The sequence below is a fragment of the Sus scrofa genome, chromosome 2 (assembly GCF_000003025.6).
Source record: "Sus scrofa isolate TJ Tabasco breed Duroc chromosome 2, Sscrofa11.1, whole genome shotgun sequence".
In the NCBI taxonomy this organism is placed as follows: Eukaryota; Metazoa; Chordata; class Mammalia; order Artiodactyla; family Suidae; genus Sus; species Sus scrofa.
Window position 1 is genome coordinate 139,773,422 of NC_010444.4, and position 18,388 is coordinate 139,791,809.

General features: G+C 42.8%; 2 protein-coding genes across 5 annotated transcripts in view; both read right to left on the reverse strand.

The window, feature by feature from the left end:
* The window catches only part of KLHL3 (kelch like family member 3), a 257,212-nt gene that overhangs the window by 140,554 nt on the left and 98,270 nt on the right, over positions 1-18,388 (reverse strand). Inside the window, exon 1 of one of the 4 annotated variants that reach the window (XM_021084795.1) lies at positions 10,160-10,882. The exons of 2 other annotated variants lie outside the window; for them this stretch is intronic. The gene's annotated coding sequence lies outside the window, so the exon portion shown is untranslated. Of the gene's footprint in view, positions 1-10,159; positions 10,883-18,388 lie in introns of those variants that run through there. One more of the 4 variants, XM_013995146.2, reaches the window with a different exon arrangement.
* Positions 6,444-9,595, reverse strand: HNRNPA0 (heterogeneous nuclear ribonucleoprotein A0). Its single transcript, XM_003123970.5, has one exon. The coding sequence runs from the start codon at positions 8,921-8,923 to the stop codon at positions 8,015-8,017; it is 909 nt and encodes a 302-aa protein (XP_003124018.1). The 5' UTR covers positions 8,924-9,595; the 3' UTR covers positions 6,444-8,014.

Below are 18,388 nucleotides of genomic sequence, written 5' to 3' on the forward strand. Positions count from 1 at the left end.
AGTAATACAGTCCCAACTTTCCCCATTTCCCACAACTCTCCTTTACCCTCAGAACAAACTAGCCACTTGTATTTAGAAGCTTCATTTGTAAATGAAGTTTTATGGAAAAAGTATGGCCACTGGAATCAGTCAGACTTGGATTCAGAATTTTTAATTTTTTGGGGGGGCGGGGGGATTCAACTCTCAGCTCAATCGTTTCACTGGTGAGGTGGCCTTGGGAAAGTTGCTTAACCTTCCTGAGATAAGATTCAGCTACCTCATCTGCGAAGCAGAGGGTTACTGAATGGATCCAATGAGAACATTTGTAAATGTACTCAGTACAATGTTTAGCACACTTCTCTGTGTAAGCACCATGTCTCTACTATTTGTTCCTTTATTGGAAATTACCTATTTCTCACCGCTTCTTTTCCACGTGGCTGATTTTTTAAGCCAAATGTTTTATCTCCCTCCCCTTGCCTTTTTTTTTCCCCCCTTCTTCTTCTTTTTAGGGCTGCACTGTGGCATATGGAAGTTCCCAGGCTAAGGGTCAGAGTTGCAGCTGCCAGCCTAACCACAGCAACACCAAATCTGAGCTGTGTCTGCGACCTACACCACGGCTCACGGCAGTGCCATATCCTTAACCCACTGAGCAAGGTCAGGGGTTGAACCTGTGTCTTCATGGATATTAGTCAGGTTTGTTACCACTGAGCCATGATGGGAACTTCCCACAATGCTTTCGCTGATCTTTCTTACTACTTGGAAGTCACTCTCCTCAACACATTCTATCTTTCTTATAGCAACAAATACTTAAACACTTACAGATAGCTAACATGGTTCAAATCTCTCCTAGAATTTGAAACAGCAGAGCTTTAGAGGGGGTTCCCACATCCCAGCTCAGGCAGCAAGTCAAGAGCAAGCCCTAAGTTAAAAGCCAAATTTAGAGTGCTCTATGGACTACATATGCATTGTTACTACCCTTGATTTATTTTTTATTATTATTAGAGTATAGTTGGTTTACAAGGCTGTGCCAATTTCTGCTGTACAGCAAAGTATCCCAGTCATACCTATATATGCATTCCCTTATATCATCTTCCATCGTGATTTGTCCCAAGAGATTGGATATAGTTTCCTGTGCTATACAGTAGGATCTCATTGCTTAGCCATTCTAAATGTAATAGTTTGAATCTACTAACCCCAAACTCCAGTCCATCCCACTCCCTTCCTCATCCCCCTTGACAACCACAAGTCTGTTCTCTATGTCTGCGAGTCTGTTTCTGTTTTGTACACAGGCTCATCTCAAGAATATTTCATTTACCCCATTAACTGTGAAAATATTTTGTGGATAAGGCTGGGGTGAAATAAAGGTACACCTTCTGCTAGTCATTCACATCTCTTATCAGAAATCATAATATTAACATTACTACATACCAGAAATAATAGCCCTGAATTTGTTCAACAACCCTGTGAGACAAGTATCACTAGTTGTCTCTCCTTTGTAAATAAAAGGAAACTGAGGTTCAGGCCAATTTGTTCATGGTCACAGAGTAAGGAGACAGGGTCAGAAACAGAACCTGGTCTACCTGATAGCAAAATTTATGTCTTTTAAGGACTACAAATTACTACATCAGATGCCTACTCTGAAGCAAATTACACTTGCAACGTAAGCATTAAAGAAAAAAAGGTACCTTGCATATGATATCCATAACGAGTAATCAATGAAGGAGTGAAGCTTTAATTTTAGAGAACATACGCTAAGTAACAAGATTAATTCAATTTGTTTGTATGATGTGAACAACCTGAGATGTTGTCACAATGCTGAAAAGGAAGCATGATTTCAAAAGAAATGGAATTCCAACCAGAACACAAGTCACTTGAAGAAAGGAACTGAGTTTGTCTCACTGTTGTGTACCAGGTCCTAGATATATTTTGCACAAGAAGGTAATCAATACCTGATGAAACTGACAGTAAACACTGTGCAATAAGCATACCGTCTAAATGGTACAAGTTCACAACAGAAAATTTTAGAGAAAATGATGACACAAACTCATTTCAGGCAGTTTTTTGTTTTTTTTTTTAAGCAAACCACACCAAGTGGTAAAAGAATCAAAGAAGCCCCAGAAAATCTGCCCAAGAAGAGCACAGAGCTAAGAAAGTATGCTCTTGAATCCTTTTCCTCTCTGAAGATTCAAATCATTCCGCTCCAAGTGCAAATTTAAAAAGTAGGTGGAATAAGTCAGTACATAAGACTAAACTGCTTTTCAGCCTTCCTAGTATGGGATTCCTTTTTTAAAAGCAGCCTTCAAAAAAGTCCTTCTTTATGATAAATGTTTTATCTGGTAGCCCTTAAATTCTCATTGAGAGAGAATTTGAAGTTCACCCACAAGCAGGTTCCAATGTCAAAGCCCAATTTCCCCAAAACAGTTGCTTGCCTCTCTTGAAAATGAGCAATGAATCTTATTTTCCAACAAGATACCTCCACACAACTATATTTAGTAAGAGACTAAATTTAAACATCCAGAACAGTGCTAAACTCAAATTTGAGGCTAATAATTTATGCTTATCATCCTTCAAACTAACCCTGCCTTTCCCAAAGTTATACAACTGTTAGCTTTATTTTTAAAATATTTAGGGCACATATAAGCTTTCAACTACTGCAAATTAAGTTTCTCTTTCATCAGAAACTAATTTGATCACTGCAAAAATTGTTTTCTAATAAAATTATATTTTAAAATCAACCAGTTTGTTTGTTTTGTCTTTTTAGGGCCACACCCGAGGCACGTGGAGGCTCACAGGCTGGGGATCTAATCGGAGCTGTAGCCGCCAGCCTACGCCACAGCCACAACAGGGGATCCAAGCCGCGTCTGCGACCTACACCACAGCACAGACCTACACCACAGCTGATGGCAACACCGGATCCTTAATCCACTGAGCAAGGCCAGGGATCAAACCCGCAACCTCATGGTTCCTAGTCGGATTAACCACTGAGCCACGACAGGAACTCACACTTCTTATTTAAATCTCAACTAATTTGTATTCCCATCACTGACTAGGCGTGTCCCCTCATCTGATTTTGTTATTAACTCTTAACAAGCCATAAAATAATGCAAGTAATAAAATAAAAATAGATGATGCGCTTCTAAAGTCATTGTGGTCTAGCAATCTAAGAAGAAAATCAAAGGAATTCAACACATTATGCTCTGCATTTTGGCATGAGCTGCAGAATGCCCTCTGCCATCTTGTCCAACTAGTACAAATGTCTCTAACATTTTTTTGGACCCTCAAAGTCATCACTACTGTATTTATCTGACTAAAATGCCCACTCTGATTGTTTAAATTCTCATCAAAAACTATGGGTACCTTGTGAACATGGGCTGACCCACTTTGGTATGTTGCAAATGGCATTGCAAGTCCTACAAAAAGTTTTAAATTATAAGCAAAGGAAGCATGTTAATAATGGTGCATCTACACTATAGTATAACTTAGTTATGGGACAGTTATATGTACAGATACAGGAGGGTGTCTTTTAAGTTATTATTCATGTATATGTGTGCATAAATTAAATGACTCATTTTTTGTCCTCAAAAAGAAGATTAAATATATCTCCCTGAAAATAGCTATTTAGAAGTAGACACAGTGTTTAACAGAGGTTATCTTTGGGCACTGGGAGAAAACAGAGAAGGAACAATATAATAGTCTTCAGAGGCCATTAACTGCTTTATGAATGTAAAATCTAGCTTTCAAGTTTTTCAGTAAAATGTTTTAGTTGAATACACCACAAGGCTTTAAAAGTGCTGCCAATCAGTTCGTACCTGTCCCTGAATACATACTGAGAAATGAAAAATGACTATATCAGAGAACTGCCATGTTCTCATTACCTAGCACATTTAACTCTGAGGTAGCCATCGCATCAACTAAGTATACATTTGATAAGCAAAAACATTATCTGCAATGATAATAATCACTGCATTATTCATAGCAGCAAGAACTGGAAGAAAGAAGCCTCATGTCCATCAACAGCTACGAGACAATCACACTATGCAACACTATAAAGGAATTACAAGTATAAGGTCTATTTGTCCTGATATAAGAATGCCAATGATATATACAAACTGCCAATTATATAATCCTATTTTTGTTAACGTAGACACGTACAAAAAAGATCTAGCTGAACAATATACCTATTAACAAGGATTATCCTTGAGAAGAGAATTAGCTCGTGTTGGAAGGATTTTTATTCATTCTTTGTTCAGTTTGATTTATAAGGAGTTCCCTAAGTGCTTAATTTTACTAAAGTTATTTTTAAAAATACACCAGTCTCAAGAAGATTCAGTAAGATTTGTTTTCTGTTTCCTAGTAATACTACTAGTATCTTCTGTGACTTGGAGTACAATCCAAATATACAGAATTATACTTTAAAAGCTAACACAGTAGAAAGGGACTTTTTACTGGAAAAAAAAATTTACAATGTATGTTCACTTTTAACAGAAAGCATGTGACAAAGGCACAGCAAAGTAACCTGCAATAAGACACTAAGGAAAAGGCATCATCCTACTCGGCTTTAGAGGCGATCTTTGTTGCCCTGTTTTAAAGGAAATAAAATACAGCCTTATAAATCAGGAAAGAGAATTTTCCTCAGTGACCAAAATACTAACACTGACTCAGTAAGGTGGTTAAAACAGAAGAGATTTACCCTCTTCTAAGTGCAAATGTGGTCTTTTTGGGTAAAATCCTCACATTGTCTAGATGCAGTTTTGCTCTTATCAATTCAATATCCAAAGCCCACTTCCAATAAGCAAAGACACACACAAAGTTTAATTTAAAATGAAAATTCTCAACTTTGAGAGAAAACTAAGCACACTTAAAAAATAAACCTACAAATCAAATAACTGATACTACAATTTCTGGCCTTGAGGGAAATAATTGTCAATGCCAAATTCTCAGGTATTCTCAATACTTAAACCTTGCTTAGAAAAAAGTTCATTGTGAAGATTTAAATACAAAGTCTGTTCCAAATCACTAAGTTATAGGAGGAAACAATCAGTATATAACTCAGATTTATTATCACTATTTAAGATTTGAAATTACTATCAATCTTTCAAACCATTTTCAACTAATGATTACCACTGAATTTATACTAAAACACTGTAAATGCAAAAGTTCTTCACAACTGCAAAACAAAAAGCAGGTTCATTTTTACTTTGCTCATCTTTCAAATTATATTCAAGCATAAGCACAAAAACTGTATTCAATACTCAACTGACTAGGTTCTGTACCATCTCCCGCTATGAATTCTTAAGAGTCCAAAAATAAAAGTAATTACATCCCACATGCCAAAACACTTCCATAAAAACTGACTAGAGGAATTTTGGGAATTTTTTTTTTTTTTTTTTTTGCTTTTTAGGGCTGCACCCGTGGCATATGAAAGTTCTCAGGCTAGGGGTCGAATCAAAGCTACAGCTGCTGGCCTACACCACAGCCACAGCAATGCTGTGACTCCGACCCACACCACAGCTCACGGCAACGCCGGATCCCTAACCCACTGAGCGAGGCCAGGGATTGAACCCGAATCCTCAAGGATCCTAGTCAGGTTCGTTAACCGCTGAGCCATAAAGGCAACCCCACAATACCACTATTTTTGTCTTCACTAAGTACCAACCCAGATTACAAATTTGTAAAGGTGTATACAATATAGTGACAACATACCAAACACAACACTTAAGTCACTTTTCTAACTCAAAGGAAATCCTTTTCCGTAATTTTTCAGAAGTCACTGTTAGAAATACAAAATGACAACCTTATTAAACTTTGAAAACCCTCCAAAAGGTGGACTATTGCAACTGAACCAGAAAAGTAGATCCTTCTTCTAAAACTGAGTAATAGGCAAGCAGAGTAATAATAAAAAATTTGAGCATATTATTTTCTGTATCTTAGAGCCCCCAACAAGCTAGACCAAATAACCAAATGAAGAAACAGTATGACGCATTTTACTAAGAATAAAAAACAGAAATTTAAGCAAATTGTAAAACCATTTGAGAGCAAGAGTTGACTCTAACTTACTCAATGTGCAAAAACATCTATCCCATTTGCAGTAGAGGAACTTAATATATGAACCAAGCATCAGCTACCCTTTGTCAAAGTGACTGCTTAGCCTTAACTCATCAAGCAATCTTGAAACCTCTCTATCTCTTGAAAGGAGAGCCCTAGCACTGGGTGTGTGTGTGGGGGGGGGAGATTAGCAAGAATTAAATCTTAATATAGTGACAAGAACTAAGAGAAAAAGGGTCAATATACTCCTTTACTTTTTAAAGCTCAATAATCTCCCTTCAGAAAGCTTAATACATATAGCTTTGGGCTTTCAATGCAAAATTCCAAGTATTTTACCGTAACATTAAATCAAATGTAGGTACTAGAATAATAGGTACTTAGAACACACCCACCAGGTTATACATACTCTCACTCGATCATGTAAAGAAATGAATTCTTTATTTGCGATATCCATAAACGTTGCTATTCTATATTTCTATCCAGGAAGGCAATTTTCTCCTATATCATTGTTTTGTTTTGCTTTTTATAAACAACAACTTGAATTCTATTGCATGAAAGGGCTACAAATATACATTTGTTAACCAAGCAGAATACACAGATGTTTTGCTTTACAACTTGCACCTAAGTAAGATACCAGTACACATAGCTGGTTCATTAGTTGTCATAGCAATTTGGGGCCACTGCCCAAGCTATGCATAGCAGTTTACATTTTCAAATCTCATGTAGAAAGGGCAATTGTGATATGGACTGATAACTACATTCCTGGAAAGCCCATCTTAGTTACAAGTAAATACATAACCAAAGTCTGCACAGATCTTCGATGGCAAAACTTCTAAATCTGATGCAACTGTCCTTGTTAAACAAGTTTTTAAACAAATTGTTTTGCAGATATACTGCCATTCTGCCAGTAGATGGTGCTACAAAGGTTGGGGGAAGGATTTCCATGAGGACATTTCAGCTATAGGAAAAAAAAAAACATTTAAACCTGCTCTGAAAATACAAAAATGCATTTAGTTGAGGGTAAAATAGAACCCTTATTTGTAACCATTCATTACAGACAAACCAGTAAAAGGGATGAATCTAGGCCATCTGAAAATTCTCAACAGTTTATATGAATGAAAACACATGCTTAACACAAACTATTTAGAACTACACAGTACATACTTTGAAGTAAATTCTCATAGAAAGAAGTAACCAACCATGTCAAGATGATAAGCAAATCGCTTAGTACAAGAGATGGATGCAGAGAAACTTTAAAGATTTTAAAAAGCCACATCCACCACTTCAAAAGTTTTGCCTGTAAGGGATAAAATTCAACACGTCACTAGCAGTGTAACAGGAAGGAAAAAAAACCCACAGGACCTTTTAAAAGTTTCTCTAAGTACACATCAAGAATTAAGAATTAACACGAAAAATTTTCAACATCCCTTAAAACGGTACGGAATGGATCCTAGGAAAAAAATGTTAGACATGTACGGTCAAACACAATGATTTATTAAAAATAAAACGTAAAAATGATTTTTGTACATATGCTTCCAAATTTCGGGCATGGGATCCAAGTAGATTTCATAGAAAACGCTGTAGCCAGGTATCAAGTCCTTACAACAAAGTAAACTACCCCCCCAACCCCCGCCCAGGTTTTGCTACAGAATCAGCAAGTTCACTCCCTCCCCCCCAAAAAAACACAAATTAAAACAAGACATTTTGCTAGTATAAAAACGACCAAGGTCCAAGTAATAATAAAAAAATAGAGTCCATCAATGACTGTAACACAAAAATGTGTATGTGGGGCCAAGTCCATCTTCAAAGGGAGAGACGAGAGGTGGCAGGCAAATAGGGCAACACCCCCACGGGTAAGCAGCCATACGAGTGGCTCCCCACCAAGGGCAAAATAAGGAAGGTGCTGGGAGGGGAAGGAACTTAGGAGTTGACCCTACTTGGGTGGTTGAAAGAGCTACCCCCATATCCACTCCCACACGTTTAAAATTTTTTAGAAGGAGCTGCCTCCATAGCCACCCCCACCGCCATAGCCGCCTCTGTAAGGTCCACTGTTACTGCGACCGCCCCAGCTGCTGCCTCCGCCGCCGCCGCCGCCGCTCTTCATGGGCCCATAGGAGGACTGGTGCTGGCTGTAGCTGCCGAAGCCGCCGAAGCCGTTACCGTAGTCGCTTCCACCGTAGGACGAGCCGCCGCCGCCGCCTCCGTAGGCGTTGTAGCCGCCGCCGCCGCCGTAACCCCCGTAGCTGTTGTAACCGCCGCCACCGCCCTTAGACAGGCCGTTCTGGTCACGACCGCCGCCGCGACCCCGGCCGCCACGGCCGCCCCGCGAGGACCGCGAGCCGCCTCCGCCCCCACCGGAGTGGATATCCTCCTTGGGGACAGCCTTTTTCACCTCCACGCGATGGCCCTGGATCGGATGGAACTTCACCACCGCGGCCTTATCTGCCGCGTCGTGATTCTGAAAATAGACGAAGCCGAAGCCCCGCTTCTTGCCCGACTGCTTGTCGGCAATAATCTCGGCCTTTTCCACGGTGCCAAACTGCGAGAAGTGCTCGATCAGGTCGCCCTCGGCCACGTCTCCCTTAAGGCCCCCGACAAAGAGCTTCTTCACCTTGGCGTGAGCACCGGGCCGCGCCGAATCCTCCCGGGACACCGCCCGCTTCAGCTCCACCGTGTTGCCGTCCACGGCATGGGGCGAGGCAGCCATGGCGGCATCGGCCTCCTCCACATTGGAGTAGGTCACGAAGCCGAAGCAACGGGAGCGCTTGGTCTGGGGGTTCACCACCACCACGCAGTCTGTCAGGGTCCCAAAGGCCTCAAAGTGGCCGCGCAGGCCCGACTCACTCGTCTGCACGTTGAGGCCGCCTATGAACAGCTTACACAACTGGGAATTCTCCATCTCCACGGCCCGGGCCTTCCCCCCGCCCTGCGAGCTCCGAGGTTTCGCCGTCGCCGTTATCGTTGGCTAAGGCCTCTTCACAGCTTGGGCCCAGCCGTTGCTGGAGCCGCCCCCGCCGGCCACCGACGGGGAAGGGAAGAAGGGGAGGGAAGGGAAAGAGGAAGAGAGGAAGGGGGAGGGAAGGGGAGAGGTGCCGGTTAGAGGGCGAGCGGAGGAGACTGGAAGACAACCGAGACCGCCGCTACCGCCGCCACTACCTCCGCTCCCCTATCTGGGCACCACACAAAGAGGCCGCTGAACGCGCGCGCACCCTCCCCGAGGCGTGCGTCACCGCCGACGTACGGCAGCCCAGGGCTGCTCGCCAATCCCCGCCTCGCACTCATTAGTCCCGCCTACCGTACCGCAGCGCCGCTCTTGATCACTGACTCCCCGCCCTCCGCGGTCTATTCAAGCCCTCGGCCTGTGCTGCTGCCGCCGCCGCCTCTACCTCCCGCTTTCACTCTCGGGATCCCCAGTGCGCCCTGACTACGGACTCTCGCTGCCCTTCGCGAACGTCCGTGATTCATTCGTTCCCTGCTCCGCGGCTGTTCCCAGTGATTTTTCCCCCTCCCCTTGCCGTATCCCCTCGCCCAACTCCGCAGTGGCGTTCGCGCCAGCCCCTTGAGAGACGTGTCGGTTCAGCCAATCACCGCGACCCGCTCGCACTCACTTCCGTTTTCGGCAGCCGCCGGATGGGCGCGCTCCCCAATGCGCGCTGGCCCCCGCGCTCCCCGTGTGCGGAGTTTGCTTGCAACCCCCACGCCTCCTCCCGCCTTGGACCTGCCACGGCGGGTGGGGGGCGGGAGGGTTGATCGGGGACGCGCTGGGGGCTGTTCCCAACGGATGCCACCTGGGGCGGCACGCGCGGGCTTTTTGAAAACTTGACTGTTGGGGTTGGGGGCCTGGTTTTACCCGCCCGATTTCGCCTGGCCGCTACACCTGGCGTCCTCGCCCCTCCCGTCCGCACAAAGATGGAGGGGAGAGGCCTAGTTGGGGAAGGCGGTTATTAACCGTTTCTAGGGGCCCCAGGCGCGATGAGACTAAAACACTGGCACGTGGCCCTGCGGGAAGGCGAGCCCGAGGCCGAGGACAGCGGCAGGCCGAAAACACTTCAGACTTTCCTACCGAGGCGCAGCGCGAGACCCCCGCCACCCTGAGGCCCTCCGTGAGGCCGTCCCGCGACGCCCCTCAGCCTACCTTCACGCACTCCTCCGTCAGCGGACATGTTCATTTTAGCCCAGTGTACACATCATCTTAATGTTTACGTCTTCTCTGCGTGCTTCCTTCCCAACTGAATCGTTAGCATTTTAAAGACGTTTTCAGTGGGACTGGGAGCGGAGGGAGAAACACATGCACACTGCGTAAAAGTATGCACCCTGGAAAACTGCCTTCAGGGCTCAGATGGGAATGCAAGAAAGTTAGAATGGCTCCCATTTATTGACCCTTTAGTGTGCCAACAAGATACGAGCAGTGGGACACAGTGTAAGACTAATTATATGATCAAGAACCCCAAACCATGTGGCTAATAAGAACAGGAATTCCTTACTGTATCCTGGAAAGGGATGTATTCAGGAATGATTTGTTAAAAGAGGTACAAGTTGCACTGGATCACAGAGTGAAGGGCTGGATAAGATTTCTATAGGGAGTTTATCTCAACAAAATCTGGAGGAAAGTTATAAGATACATATGCTCCCAGGGGCAGTTTAACTGGATCAGGTTTCTGATAGAAAAGTAAGATAGGCTGAGGGTCTTGATATTAGGGAATGTCTTGAAATTTAAAGAATATGAATATTATTAAAGGCATATAGATAGGCTGCAAAGTCTGAGGGCAAACTATAGCCTGGTTCTACCACCTATTAACCACTGAGTTGTGTGACTTTGGCCAAGTCACCTAACCTTTTAAAAATTAAATTGAGTTTTAATATCTCAAAATCAGAACATAAAACACCTAGCCAGTATGGTAAAATTTAAATGGGATTCTGCATGTAATGCAAAGCATAATGCCTGACACATAGTAAGTGCTCAATTTATCCAATAAATACCGAATGATGGGAATACTGTAGTAAACAACAGGCAAAAATCTCTCCTCGGGGAGCTTACATTCTTGTGGGGAGAAGCTGACAGTAAATAAGAATTATATACAGCATGTTAGATATTGGTAAGTGTCACTGAAAAAAATAAAAGAGAAAGATAATAAGAAACTATCATTACAAAACACAATTCAGATTATGTCAGGATTTGCTAACTGATTGATGATTAAAAAAAAAAAAAGGAAAATAGAAGCATTCCGGAGTTCCCACTGTGGCTCAGTTGGGTTAAGAACCCAGCATACTGTCTGCGAGGATGCCACTTTGATCCCTGGTCTCGCTTAGTGGGTTAAGGATCAGGCTGCAACACAGGTCACACATGTGGCTCAGATCTGGCTTTGCTGTGGCTGGGATATTGATGGGGCACTATTTTGGGGGATGCCCAAGACTATATAACTCAGATGAGAGACTGGACCTGGAGAAATTTATTTATTTCTTTATTGTTTTTTTGGGTCCACACCTGCAGCATATGGAAGTTCACAGGCTAGGGGTCTAATTGGAGCTGTAACCACTGACCTACGCCACAGCCACAGCAATGCCAGAGCCCTAACCCACTGAATGACGCCAGGGATCGAATTTGAATCTTCATGGATACTAGTTGGGTTCATTAACCACTGAGCCATGACAGAAACTCCCTGGAGAAATTTATTCTAGAACCATCCAAAGAAATGTGAAAGCGGTACAAGATGAATTTCTGAAAGAAAAGGAATAAGACCATAATTTATTTTTCCATCTAAGCTGTAAATTCTGAAGTAACAGTTTCTCCTATATTGGTTTAAGACAGAAGTTCCCGCTGAGATGTAGGCAGCAGATATGGCTCAGATCCCGAGCTGCTGTGGCTGTGGTGTAGGCCAGCAGCTGTAGCTCCGATTTGACCCCTAGCCTAGGAACTTCCATATGGCATAGATGTGGCCCTAAAAAATAATAATAATAATCCTTCACACCCCATTACTGAGGATTGAGTACTGGCTTGCTATTGACTAGGAAAACTTCATAGCCGCATGTGTCTAGCACAAGCTTACATACAGGAACAGGGTAGCAATGACAGGAGACAACACAAGCACATCTGAGAGACATTTAGAAAGCTGGGATAAATGCAAGGTAAGTAGGATGTTAGATTCTTTTTGTAAATTAGATGGGTTAAGATAGGGACCATGAATAAGGAATGTTTTATAAACACTTAAATGATTCTGTCAACTTCCTACCCCTCAGATCATTCAGGGAGAAAATTTTTTTTCCTGCTTGACCTTTTAGATCACTGCCTGAGTATGCTTCTTGGCTTTACCTGCTTACAGGTATCTCAGCCATCCAAAACAAAAATGTTTAAAAACAGAACTGAAATTTAGACAGCCTTTGCTTTCCATTCCTCCTACAAGCTTTATTAGAAAAACCTAATTGAATATGGTGGTTAGGACATATTTTACTCTATCTAATTATACCTAGAAAAAGAAAACTAGAGAAAAGAAAAGAATGAGCTGAGGAAGAAAGGGGAAACTGGCCAGCTATATTTTCAGACAGTAACAACTCGGCCTTTTTTTTTTTTTTTAAGTCAACTTTTTATTATACTCAAGAGTTTCTTTTTTGTAGTTAGAGTTCTGTTATGGCCTGAATTATGTCTCTATCCTCCCCCACCCCAAATCCATACTTTGAAGCCTTAGCCCCCAGTACTTGTGAATAGAACTATAATTGAAGATAAGGTCTTTAAAGAGGTGATTAATTTAAAATGAGGCCCATAGGATACAGCCGTAATCCAGCACTGTTTTAGTGTCCTTATGAGAGGAAGAGCAAGTTCCCTAGTGGCTCAGCGGCTTAAGGACCCATTGTCACTGCTATGGCATGACTTTGATCCCTGGCCTGGGAACTTCTGCATTCTGTGGGCACAACCAAAACAAACAAACAAACAAAGAAGAAGGGACACCAAGGGCATATGTACATGCACAAAGGAATGACGATGTGAAGGGCAGCAAGAAGGTGGTCATCTGCAAGCCAAGGAGAAGGTATCAGAACAACTCAAGCCCGCTAACACCTTGATCTTGAACCTCCAGCCTTCAAAATTGGGATAAAATTAATTTCTGTTGTTTAAACTACCTATTCTTTGTTATTTTGTTATGGCAGTCCTAGCAAACCAATACATGTTCCATTTTTATTTACTCAAGGTATCTTCCAAAAGGGCACTCTGCCATTTGTCATGAGGTACAAATGAATCCAACCAGTATGCATGAGGATGCAGGTTCGATCCCTGGCCTCACTCAGTGGGTTAAGGATCTGGCATTGCTGTGAGCCGTGGTGTAGGCTGGCAGCTATAGCTTCGATTTGACCCCTAGCCTGGGAACCTCCACATGCCATGGGTGTGGCCCTAAAAAGACAAAAAAAAAAAAAAAAAAAAAAAAGAAAAGAAAAGAAAGAAAATGTGCCTGATGTTATTGCAACACTCTAACCCTCCTGCCAGCCCACCCATTCAGGACTGCCTGGCATCTCAGACCCACCCCACTGGACAGGGCTGAGAACAGTTCCTAGAAATACATGGTAGTCAACACTTTAGAAAAGCTATTGGGAAAGACCAGTGATAAGATAAGGCATATTTCACCTGCCTACAATTCAATGAAAAGAGAGAGAAAAGGAAGGAGAATAGAGAAGAGAAAGGAAGCAAGAACATTCACCCTGACACACTCGCTTAATTTTTCATTGCTTGTCCTCCAGAGCCCTGGGCCTGTCACTAATGTCTGAATAGACTCTGTGGCCTTGTCTGCTCAATCACCTGCCATCCCTTCCTGTCCCCAATCTTCTGTGCTCTCTCACCCATTGTGACTCTTTCCTCTGATGTGTTGTGAATAAGCTCAGGTTCTTGCATCTTTTTTTTTTTTTTGGTCTTTTTGTCTTTTTAGGGCCACACACGCACCATATGGGGGTTCCCAGGCTAGGGGTCGAATCAAAGCTGTAGCCGCTGGCCTACACCAGAGCCACAGCAACTCAGGATCCAAGCCGGGTCTGCGACCCACATCACAGCTCACAGCAACACCGGATCCTCAACCATTGAGCAAGGCCAGGGATTGAACCCGAAACATTGATACCAGTCAGGTTCGTTAACCACTGAGCCACGACAGGAGCTCCTGATGTCTTAAAATTTTAAAAGATGACCAGCGGCTATATGAATTAGACTAGAACAGAAGCAGGGAAACTACTAGGGGTCTACCATAGTAATCCAAGGAAGACACGATTTTGAGCACTAGGACACCAGTGAGACAAGTGAAAAGAAATTGAAGTCAAATACAGGGTGACAGCAGAGTCAAGAGAGACTCACTGATGGACAGGATATAGGATGGAAAAGAACATGAGTCATCAAGAATGGCTCAGAGGCTTCTGGCTTGAACAGATGGACAGCAACCCCATTTACTGAAATTTGGAAGACTAGAAAGGATGCAGGCCTATGGGTGAAAATTATGCGTTGTTTTGGACATGTTATCTGCAATTCCTACTAGACAGACATCCAAGAGTTGTTAAGTAAGCAAAAGTATAGAGCCGTCTGAAGATCAGGGCAGGGTCAGGGCTACAGATGTAAATATGGAAGCATTCTGCACATAGTAGTCAAAGTCATGACACAAAATGACACAGCAAGAGTGTGTAGACAAAATTATCTCAAGACAGAGTCCTAGGCACTCCAACATTTAGAAGTTTAGGGGAAGACAAGGAGAATGAAGAGGAGGAAGATGAGGTAAAGACACAAATGAGACTGAGCAAGAGTAGCATGTGAGATAGGACAAAACCCGGACAGTGTGACATCCTGGAAACCAAATAAGAAAGTGTTTCCAGAATAAGATCTGTGAGTTCCCACTGTGGCACAGTGCATTAATGATCTGGCTTATCTGTGGAGGCACTGGTTTGATCCCCAGCCTGGCACAGTGAGTTAAGGATCAAGCACTGCTGCAGCTATGGCAGAGGTCCCAGCTCCAGCTTGGATTTGATTCCTGGCAGGGAACTTCCATATGCTATGGGTGCAGCCGAAAAAGGGGAAATTAAAAAAAAAAAAAAAAAAAAGAATGAGGTGTGCCATAACAGAATACCACCTACTGGGTGGCTTAAAAACAGAAATTGATTTCTCACAGTTCTGGAGGGTGAAAGTCTGCGATCTGAGTGCCAGCAGAGCTGAGTTACGGTGAGAGAATGCTTCCTGTGTGCAGTCTTTTCCTGTGTTCACACATGGCTGAGAGAGCAGGAGAGACAGAGACAGAGACAGCACACATTCTGATCTCTTCTTCCCCTTACAAAAGCACCAGTCACATCATGAGCTCTCCAGCCTCATGACCTATATAACCCTAATTATCTCCCAAAGGTTCCAAATACCGTTACATTGGGAATTACTTTCTATATATGAATGTGCAGGAAGACACAAACATTGAATCTATTCCACATAGTTATAATCTGAAAGATAGACAATAACAAGTGCTGGTGAAGATGTGGAAAAACTCGAACCCCCATATGTTGCTGATGGAAATGTAAAATGGTGCAGCCATTGTGACAAACAGTCTGGTGGTTCTTTAGAAGATGAAACTGGGAGTTCCTGTTGTGGCTCAGAGGGTGAAGAATCTAACTGGTATCCATGAGGATGTGGGTTTGATCCCTGGCCTCACTCAATGGGTTAAAGGATCTAGCATTGCAGACATGGCTCAGATCTGGTGTTGCTGTAGCTGTGGTATAGGCTGGCAGGTACAGCTCTGATTCGACCCCAGCCTGGGAACTACCTATGCTGTAAGTGTGGCCTTAAAAAGAGAAAAATAAAAATAAAAAAATAAAAGTTGAAACACAGAGTTACTATATGACCCAGAAATCTCACTCCTAGGTATAGATCTAAGAGAAATGAAAACATAACGTCCACATAGAAACTGGAACACAGGAGTTGCCGATGTGGTGCAATGGGATCAGTGGCATGGTGGGAGTGCTGGGACATAGGTTCACTCCCCAGCCCAGCCCAGTGGGTTAAGGATCCAGCATTGCCATAGGTGTGGCTTAAGTCGAAACTGTGGCTGGGATCTGATCCCTGGCCTAGGAACTCCTTATGCCTCGGGCCAGCCAAAAAAAAAAAAAAAAAAAAAAAAAAAAACACTTGAACAAAATTTTCAGAGCAGCTTTATACGTAAGAACCCTAAGAGTTCCTATTGTAGCTCAACAGTTAGGAACCCAGCATAGTCTCCATGAGGATGTGGGTTTGATCCCTGGCCTTGCCCAGTGGGTTAAGGATCCAGCGTTGCTGCAAGGTGAGGTGTATCACAGATGTACCTCGGATCCCATGTTGCTGTGGCTGTGGCGTAGGCCAATTCAACCTAGCCTGGGAAATTCCATATGCCACAGGTGTAGCCATTTAAAAAAAAAAGGAACCCCCAAATGGAAGCAATCTAAATACCTAGCAACTGATGAATGGATAAACAAAGTGTAGCATATTCTTACAAGTGAATATTATTTGGCAAGAAAAAGGAATGAAGCAGTACTAATGCATGGCATACCATGGCTGAACCTTGAAAATGTTTTGCTAAAGTGGAAGCAGTCAGATACAAAAGACCACATATTATATGATTCCATTTATATGACATGTCCAGAATAAACAAATCTTCAGAAACAAAAAGTAAATGGCTGCGACAGGGAAGAAGGGGAAAATGAGGAACAACTGCTAACAGGTGCAGGGTTTCTTCCAGAGACGACTAAACTGTTCTAACATTAGGATGGGTGATGGCTGTACAGCTCTGGGATTATACTGAAAACACTGAGTTATACAATTTAAATAGGTGAATATCAAGGTATGTAAATTATACCTCAGTAAAGCGGATTTTAAAAATGAGGAAGCAGTCATCGAAAGCAAACACTACTGAGAGATCGCCTAAGATTAGAATAGAGACCACTCTACCAGTTAGCATCGAAGTCATGTGTAACCATGACAAACAAATGTTTAGTGGAGTGAGGGAATCAGAAGGCAAACAGGGGGAACTGAGAGGGAATGAGAAGCGAGGAAGCAGAGTCAAAGATGTTGTGCTGTTAAGTGTTGCAGAGAAATGCAACAGGTGGATATGGAATAAAGGGAGGGCTTTTTCCCTAAAGATGGGAGATAACAGGTTGTTGATGAGGATAAATCAATATGGAGGGAGAAACTGAGAGTGAAAGAGAGAAAGTGTTTGTTGTGGAATCCAAGTCCTTGAAAAGGGGATGACAAATGAAAAGAATGACATGCCTTTACTTTACCAGGGAAAAGGCAGAGCCAAGGCATACATGTTGGCAGACCGCAGACTGCATTAGGAACATGAGAGAGGTACTTCTGTTTTCTCCATAAGGCCTGAGGCAGGGTGACAACCTTAGGCTAAGGATAAAAAAGTATAGTAAGTATATTGCTGTATCACAAAATTACTCCCCAAAACTTATTTAACAGCTCATGAGATCGTGTTTTCTTCACAGTTTCCTAGATTTGATCTTTGCCTAGAAGCCAATTCTTAAATTTAGAATCATTTGCTTTTTGGAGATGCTGGAAACAATTTTAAGACCAGTAAGTTCTGGATAATCTGTGTTTAACCTTCTTTTCTTTAACCTCTCGCTCAACATGTTACTAAAAGCAACAAGAAGAACCCAGGTAACATCATCAACAGTCTGCGTGGAAATTTCCTTAGCGAAATCACCAAATTCTTTACGTCCATTTGCTATTTTCCACATTAGAAGCTGACAGTGCTGCTAAATGTCCTGCCTCTACATACACAGGATCCCTTTCCTTCAATTTCCACTAATATTTTCCTCACTTCTCCGTAAGACTTCACCCAGTCCTCTGAAAAGGAATAATGCTTTTTCTAACAAACTATTCAAGCCTCTTCAGTTTTGTTCTAAAACTCTCCTCAAAGTCTTTCCAGCTCCTGTCTACTGCTTAGTTCCTAGACCACTCCCACATTTTGGGGTCTTTGTTACAAAGGAATTCTACTTTCAAGTACCAAGATCTGTATTAGTTCCCTATGACAAATCACCCAAACTTGGAAGCTTAAAACAAAATATTTTTATTGTAGTTTCTGTGAATCAGGAATTTGTGAGGTAATGAGCTAGATGACTTTGGTTCAGGGTCTCACAAAAAGTTGTCATCAAGATGTCAGCCAGGGCTGGAGGATCTGCTTCCCAGAGAGTTCACTCACATATCTTCTGGCAGCTGGCCTCAGTTCCTTGCCATGTGGCCCTCCACAGAGACGCTTTGACATGCAGGTAGCTCCCCCGAGAGTGAGTGACACAAGAGAGAGGGAGAGCATGGGAGGCCACAATGCTTTTTATGACCTACTCTCAGAAGTCACACACAGTCACTTCCTTTCTTTTCAACTTCACT